This window comes from Heliangelus exortis, chromosome 27 (assembly GCF_036169615.1).
Source record: "Heliangelus exortis chromosome 27, bHelExo1.hap1, whole genome shotgun sequence".
Classification (NCBI taxonomy): Eukaryota; Metazoa; Chordata; class Aves; order Apodiformes; family Trochilidae; genus Heliangelus; species Heliangelus exortis.
The window spans coordinates 1,612,462-1,620,872 of NC_092448.1; the positions used below are offsets into that span (position 1 = coordinate 1,612,462).

General features: G+C 53.5%; 2 protein-coding genes across 14 annotated transcripts in view; both read left to right on the forward strand.

Moving 5' to 3' along the window:
- LOC139787602 (POTE ankyrin domain family member B-like) overlaps positions 1-8,411 on the forward strand; it is a 247,762-nt gene that overhangs the window by 110,144 nt on the left and 129,207 nt on the right. The window lies entirely within an intron of this gene.
- On the forward strand, positions 6,534-8,266 carry LOC139787811 (ankyrin repeat domain-containing protein 7-like). The gene is made up of 4 exons (XM_071727144.1): positions 6,534-7,013; positions 7,423-7,537; positions 7,785-7,958; positions 8,074-8,266. The coding sequence occupies exons 1-4, from the start codon at positions 6,796-6,798 to the stop codon at positions 8,254-8,256; spliced, it is 690 nt and encodes a 229-aa protein (XP_071583245.1). The 5' UTR covers positions 6,534-6,795; the 3' UTR covers positions 8,257-8,266.

An 8,411-nucleotide genomic window follows, 5' to 3' on the forward strand; every position in this document is an offset into this window, starting at 1 on the left:
CCCATTCCAATGCCTGATCACCCTTCCCGTAAAGAAATTCTTTCTAATATCCAACCTAAACCTCCCCTGGCACAACTTAAGATTTTACCACTCCATCTTATTTCAGGCTGGTTCCAGCAGATTTTAGTAGCCATAGCATTTCATTTCTCAATCTTCTGGTGGGTGCTGTGAATTTTTCTCATGTATTGGTAAGGAGTAAGACAAAAAACCACAGTCATGAGAATGATGATGGCTTTTTGGAGGCTGAGAGCTGCTGGGGAGAGTGAGAGCTGCCCCTGGTACGGAGAGCAGAGAGCAGGGAGCAGGGAACAGAGAGCAGAGAGCAAGGAGCACCCCCACTCCTGCCCCTGCGGTCACTGCTCCCCCCCCTCACACAAGGGCACAGCTCAGACACGGCCAGAGAGCATCACCAGGGTGTCTGCTACAGCTGGAGCTGCTGTCTGTACCCACTGACAATGCTGCTGCTCAGAAAGGAGCCCTGCTGCAGGCACCACAGCAGAGAAAAAAAAAAAAAAAAAGAAAAGAAAAAGAAAAAAAAAAGAAAAAAACCACAAAAACCCACTGAAAAAAACAAAAACCAAAAATCAAAAAAAACCAAAACCCCAAAATAATAAAAAACAGAAAACAAACAAAAAACCCCACAAGAAAGCAAAAAACAAAAAATACACAGAAACCAAAAAATCCAAAAAACAAAAACCACAAAAACAATAACAAAAAACAAAAAAATACACAAAAACAAAAAACAACAAAAAACAACAAAAAAATCAAAAATCCAAAACAAAACAAAAAAAAAAATACACACACAAAAAACCAACAAAAACTCCAAAAACAACAACAAAAAACAAAAAAACAAAAAAATAACAAAGAACCCAAACAAAGAGAAAAAAAACCATTGATCCCCTTTGTCTCACTCCCATTCTGGTCAATTTCAACCAATTTCAGCTCCAGAATTCCATATACCCATCCTGGCTCCCAAATACAAACAGTGACCACTGAAATTCTCTCTGTCTCTTGCCCTCCCCTGGGTCCCTCGGTAGCTCCAACAACTGGGCCTCAGGCTCACACTTGCCGTGGCTCAGCGACCACAAACCTGGTACAGAATTTCTTTCCATTCTCCCCCCCTCAAGAAAAAGGGAATATAACAGGGGAATAAAGACTGGGCACTTTGGGGGACTGGAAACAATCGGATACAGATTTTATCAACAGAAGGGAAAGGTGATAACATAAAGAGTAAAGTAACAAAAAACCGCCAATATTCAGCCCCATAAACAGCGTTTTAACAGCCAGCAGGAGGTGGCCAGAGGAGCTGTTCCCTTTCTGGTCATTTCTAGAGCACGGCAGGAAATGAGGGAAATTGATCCTCGGCATTCTGCCCCCCACAGAGTCCCAAAATCCCCCCTGCTCCAGTTCCAGACAGTTCCAGTTCCAGACAGTGAAACACCTCAAACCCCAAACGTTCACACCCTCAGCCCCTCTCCCATTTTTATCAATTTTGGCTCCAAAATTCCAAACCAAGGGACCCGGTGCCCAAACACAAGAAGTGACCACGGGAAACTCCTGCTGGCCCCCACCCCCTCTTGGGACCCTCCTCACAGCACCTCCAACCGGGGGGTCCTGGTCTTGCTTTTTATGCCTCAAACTCCAAATGTCAACCCTTCGGTCACTCTCCAGTCCTGGCCCATTTTTGGCTCCAAAAGTCACACCCCTAAAAGCAACAGCTGGACCTGACTGGGGTTGGGGGCACTGGCAAGGGCTGGGACCCCCAGGACCTGTATGAGACCCCCCGGGGCAGATCCCCCTTCCCTGCAGCCTCCACCTCTCCCCAGACCCTCCCAGGGGCTCTGTGTGGGCACCCACATCACCATTGGCACCCAGACACCTGTGGGGACACCCATGGGGACATCACCCATGTGGATCTGCCAAGGAGGACCCACGGAGTCCTTGTTGTGACAGTCTGTGTGTGTGTGTCTGTCTCTGTGTGTGTGTGTCTGTGTGTGTCTGTGTGTCTGTATCTGTGTCTGTGTGTGTCTGTGTCTGTGTCTCTGTGTGTGTCTGTGTGTCTGTGTCTCTGTGTGTGTGTGTGCCTGTGTGTCTGTGTCTGTGTGTGTGTCTATGTGAGTGTGTGTGTCTGTGTGTCTGTGTCTGTGTGTGTGCCTGTCTGTGTCTGTGTGTGTGTGTGTCTGTGTGTCTGTGTGTGTCTGTCTATCTGTGTCCATGTGTCCTCACTGCCTGTGTGTCCAGTCCCCCACAGGGTCCCCCCGGGCTCCCCAAACTTTGTACAAGGAGCAAACAAATGTTGGTGGAGCTGAGGCTTGGGGGCCGGGGGGGGAGGGGGTAACACTTGTGCAAGATGGTTTCTTCCTCCAGATGGACCCATTGCTGTAAACCCGTCCCAGGGTGTGGGGGCCTGCTGAGTCCATGGTGTTCCCACACAGCTCTCAGGGGTGACAGCTGTGGGGACAGCACTGGTTTGTACCCCAGGACCTGTTTCTCTTTCACGTGCTGTTGCTGGAGGGGGAGGGCGAGGGGGTGTTGGCACAGACAGAGCTTCTGGGGTGAAGAATTTGGTGCCCATGGCCTTACCCTGGTGTGCTGGGCAGCCCCAGGGACCAGCTGGCATTATTTATTTACCCAGCACAGGCAGCACCCTGCCCTGCTGTCATTTATTGTATTTGGTTTCCAGGGGGGAAAACAAGTGTTGGGCAGCAGGGACCCAGCTGGGTGGCTCCGGGGACCAGCAATGAGCTTCGGGCTTTCAGAACCAGCCTGGGGGCTTTGGGGATGAGCCTTGGGGTCTCAAAGACCAATGAGGGGCTTCAGGACCAGCCCAGGACCCTAGGGGACAAGCCTGGGGGCTTTGGTGACAAACCCAGAAGCTTCAGGAACAGCCCAGGGACTCTGAGGACCAGCTTGGAGTCGTAGAGGACAAGCCCGAGGGGGCTTTGGGAAGAGTCACCGAACCCTGGTTGCAGCAGGAGGGGAGATGCCCTGGGTGGTGTCCACCCAGGACATGCTCACGGGTGACCCCACCCATGGGGTCCCTGTCACTCCCCGGGGGGAGGTGCTGCCCTGAATTTGCATGTTCACTTCCCCACCTCCCCCAGGCACCTCAAAACTCTGAGGTCCCCGTGGAGCCATGAGGATGCCACCCAGCCACCCCTGTCCCCGTGTCCCCCAGCTGCTGGCCTCACTCCTTCTGCTGGCAGGTAGGCAGGAGAGGAAGGGGGGACGGGGCTGTCCCCACCCTTGGCACTCCCGTGTCTTGAGGGTCCCCCCATTTCTCAGGGCCCAAAGGGAACCCAGAGGGAACCCACTCTTGGGTCCCCGTTGCCAAATAGGTGCTCGCCCTGGGGGTGGGGGGGAAGGGGAGGGTGTCAACTTTTTGGGATGAAACCAGGATCTTCCTCAGTGAAGGAGCCGTGAAAGGTGCGCAGAGAGGGTGAGGGGGGGGCCGGGGGGGGGAACAGTGTGACATCAATCAGGGCCCAAGAGATTCTAGGTCCCCGGGGAGGCTGGGACGCGGGGGAGAGGGAGGCTGGGGGGGGGGACAAAACAGGGTCGGTAATTCCTTGTAAAAGGGACAATTAACTAGGAGTGGGGGGCCTCGATGTCCCCCTGAGGGTTTCTGCGAGGGGGGAGGAGGAGGAGGAAGGGCGGAGGGGAGGTCGTTTCCCATCCTGGGATGCGCACTGGGGTGACATCCAAACCCTGGGAGGGGTTGGATGGGTGCGATGGGTGGGCAGGGGGCTGGGGGCTGCTCATCCCCTCCCGATTATTCCTACCCCCCGGCCCAAGAAGGGATGGGACGCGGTTTGGTTCGGTGGGAATCTTCCCCCTCCTCCCATTACTCCAGGGGGGGGGGCTGTGTGTGATGGGGGGACTGGAACCCCCTCCCCCCAAGGGCTCAGTGTCGGTTCCCCTCCCTCGCCTTCCTTCTCGGAAACCAAAGCGGGGGCCAGAGAGGGGGGAGGGAGGAGAGGAGCTGAAAGCAGAGCTGCCCGATGGGTCCTGCGGTCTGTCTGCCTGTCTGTCTGTCCATCTGTCCACCTGTCTGTCTGCCTGTCCACCCCGCGAAGGGACGAGGGGGCACTTCAGCTTCTCAGATCCGCATTTCTCTCCCCCTGCGTGGACACAGTCAGGAGCATCTCCTTGTCACCCCAGGGTTTTGGGGAATGGGGGGAGTTACACCTCAAACTCTCATCACTGAGCTGCCCCGGGTGGGGGGGTCCCTGCCCCATCTCCCCCCCACCCCCATCTCCCCCCCACCCCCCTCCCTGGCTCCCCGTGGGGGCATTTCCCCATTTCCCAAAGCATTAACCTCAAACCTGCCCCCAGGCCGTGGGGTGACACTGCCAGCCCCCTCGTGTCCCCCGCAGGGATGGTGTGAGGTGACACGATGCATCACAGGGTGGGCAGGACTGGGATGCTCTGGGAGGGTCTCCACCCTGCAGTTTGTCCTTGTCAGATCCAGAGGAGATCTCCCCAGGAGGTGGGGGGGACGAAGCGGGGCGGGGGGGGGGGGAGATGGAATCAGGGCTGGATTTGGCTCCTAAGCCATCCCTCAGGGATGCAGGGACCGGATTGGGTTCATCTCCCATTTTATCTCTGGTTTCTGCCCCAGCAGCACAACCTCCTCACCACCATCTACAGCCAGGTGCAGAGAGGAGGAGGCAGCGGGGGGCTCGTCTAGAGACACCCCCCACCCCCATCCACTACGGCGGGGGAGCACCGGGGAGGGAGCTCCGACAGTGTCACCCCCATCCCGGAGGGACCCGGTTCGGTCCCGGCACTGATTGTCCCTGCTTTGACTCCGACCGGGATCGAGCAGCAGGACCGGGACCGCCGAACCCCTCCCCGGGACCAGTGAACCTCCTCGGAACCACCGGGACAGCTCCGGGCAAGAGCCTCCCCCCCCCCAGCGCGGTGCCGCGGGTTGGTGTCCCCAAGGCGATGTCCCCTCCTGCCCCTCCCCCCCTCCTCTCAGCAGGACTCGGGGGTCGCAGGGGGCAGGGGGAACCCCCCCGTCCTTGGCTCACTGGGGACTCCAATAAAGAGAAGAGGGGTGAAGGCTGTTATAAGTTAAGTCCCATTAAACAATTGACCAGGACATGCCAACTAGTGAATCAATTGGAATTTAATAGCAAGTGACAACACGCAATAACAGCGCTGGACACCCGGGAGTCTCTGCTCCTCAAAGTGGGTGCGACTTCTTTAAAATTTTCTCAAGTATTTATAGTCCTTTATGGCCATGTCGTTCTGTGCTCATACTCGAGTTGCTGGAAAAGTTGTCATTTATCAACGATACTAAATCTTCTTGAGCATATACATCCAACAATACTTATTCTTCTTCAGACACATCCTTCCCACACTATTTCTTCTGTAGGCGCATCCTGTGTTTTTGTTAACTTCTTTCCACACTATTTCTTCTGCAGACACATCCTGGTTTTTTTTTTTTTTTGTTTTTTTTTTTTTGTTTGTTTGTTTGTTTGTTTGTTTGTTTTTTTTTTGCTAACCCCTCTCCACAAAGGTTATCTCCAAGAATGTGTAAACATAACCACACAGCATTTTGCCACAATACACCTTTTCTTTGTAGTCAACATATTTTGCTACTTCTATCTTGCCTCTATAAGTAAATACACTAAAATTTTCTACTTAGGTTAAATAAAGAAACATTATATGTAGGTTATTACAATTTGTCACAATCACACAATATTTTTGGCACATAACTTTACAGTTGATACGTCCATTTTATAAACCAAGTTACATAGATTAAATGATCAAATATAACTTTATATTGTAAATCTGTTACAGTGACAGTTAACATTTGTGTTAACATTTTCCCCAGAGTTAGGGAAAAGATAGTTGTCCTGCCAGTAATTCCTGGTAGGCAAGGAGAATTCTAGATGTCCATTTTCCTCTATTTATGGGTTAGACTTGTCTAGGGAAACAACCTGTACTTGTGCAATGGCAGTGGAACTTTTGCAGTGAGCTCTGTGCAGTCAGAGCAAGCTAGTTTGCCATTTAAAGATGTGGTGAGAGATAAGTGGTTGTGCAGACTGAAAAGATGGGATAAGCTCGTGGTGAAGAGCTCACTGCATTCAGCACAGTATTTGATAACAAAAGCCACCGCACACCAATAAAGAGGGTCACTGCCTAGCTCTGAGAATCCTAAGTACAGCCAGCTGGGCACCATCCACACAGGAAGAGTTATTTTTTTACCCCCTCTAGCTCCTCATTTTAGTTGATTATGAAAAAGCCTCTCCTCAGAATTTTCCACTTTGTATGACTCATAGAGGTGGGGGAGAGTTTCTCAGCTTCTCTCAGGTACTTAAAGGACCATTGTCACCCTGTAGTGGCAATGAATGAATACTGAGGCTTACAGCAATGCAAGGTTTAAGGATTAAAGGAGCCTTTTCCCTTCCTTCGGCCCCTGCCCCCCTTCCCCCCGAAGTGGTTCTGCCCCTGAACCTCCCCCCCTCCCCCGAGGTGGTTCAGCCCCGCTCATGCCGTTGCCGCGTGACGCTCCCGAGCGGCGCTGCCGTTGGTGGCGAGGCTCTCGCAGCGGCACCTCCTGTGCTGAGCTCCGCTGGTCTCTGCCTCTCTGGCTGCTCCTGCTCCTCGCCGTTGGTTTGCGCCTTGCTCCCACCTCATCCCTGCCTTTCTTCTACATCCCCTGACCCTGCCTTTGCCCTTCCCTTGTCCTGACCCCCTTCCCTAACCCCCCCCAGCTCGGCCGGCTGCCTCCCGCTGCTCCAGCGGGGCTGTTCCCGTGCCGCAGCTCCCAGAGCTCCTGGGATGGGGCTCTTAAAGAAGAAGCAGAAGCTTCCCCACTCTGGCAGCGCTCCTGGTCAGCCCTGTACTGCTGCTACTGCCGGCACCAGTGCCCCTGAGCCTCAGCAGCAAGGTCTGGACAGGCTGCACCGCGCAGCTGCCTGCGGCCACCTGGCCTGGCTGAGGCGCTGGCACTGGTGGGTTGAGATTTGGGGCATCGACCGCCGCGACAGGGAGAATCGGTGAGGGGCTGTGGCCGCTGCTGGGACACCTCGGGTGGCATGCGGGAGCATCCCCCCTGCAGGGTTTGTGTGGGATCCCCTTGGAGCTGATTGCTTGCAAAGCAAGATGTGCCCTGTCAGCTGGGAGGGGGAACTCGAGAGCTTTTCCCAGCTTTCCAGCTGGGAGCTGCTGGGTGGGCGCCAGTGCCCCTGGAGGTGCTGGGCTGCTGCTTGGCCCTGCTCTCCCTGCAGGGTTCTCTTGCAGTTCCTGAGGCCTCCCCAGGTCTCTCCTGCCCTGTGGGTGATGTGTGCGGGGTTGCAGCAGCAGCAGGAGCAGCAGGGTCTGGGCAGGGTCCCCTGGGCTGGGTGGTGCCACAGCTTTGGTTCTTTCCTTGTGTGTCAGTGTTAAGCTCACATGTTTAATTCTCAGGACACCTCTCCATCTGGCGTGTGCGAACGGCCACACAGAGGTCGTCACATTTCTAGTAAGGCACCGCTGCCAGTTGGATGCTGCTGACAGTCTCAGGAGAACACCCCTGATGACGGTGAGTGAGAGAAGTTCTGCTCTTTAAAGAGGGGCTTATTGACTGTGCATGAAAGGAGAGGTGTCTGGCAGGACTCTGTGTGCAGACCTGTGCGGAAAAACGCCTGTTGGATTTGGAGTGGAACAGGCACCTGTCTGATCATCTTTGCAGGTGCTCTTCTTTCCCAGTGGTCAGAAGCTGGGCGAGCTGTGATGGAGGGAAATGCAACTTTTGCAAGGCTTTCTTTTTTTTTGTTTGTTGTTCCCAGGCAGTACAGTTTCATCAAGAAGACTGTGTGTCTTTTCTGCTAGAGCACGGTGCCGACCCAAATCTCACCGACACCGATGGCCACACTGCCCTCCATCTGGCCATCCAGGCTCATAATAAAAACCTCGTGGGGCTTTTACTCAGGCATTTTGTCGATCATCGTGTCAAGAATAAGGTAAATATTTATATTTCTTCAGCAAGTCCTTTCAGAAAGTGGCATCAATATTTCTTTTACAGATTTTTTTTTTTTATTTTGATGATTAACATGATGTATTTCTCTGACTTTTCAGGAGGGCTTTACCCCACTAGCTCTTGCTGTCTCTGAAGGTCAGGAAGAGATAGTAGAAATTCTCCTGAAAGCAGGAGTTGACGTGCATGCTCGAGACCAGCATCAAAGGCAAGGGGTTTATCCAAATGTGTCCCTTTGGTATTCTTTCTGTTGGATTGCTGAGAAGCATGGGAATGTGCTCTGACCAAAAGCAGGGGGGCACGTGGAAGGAGCTGTTTCTGTACGTCTTGTGAAAGCAGTCTGAGTTTGGTTGCTTTGGTACCTCAGGGGCTGCTTTCTGCATTGGGGATGTCCAGGAAGCATTGTCTCGCAGGAGATGTGTCATGAGCCTGGCAGCAC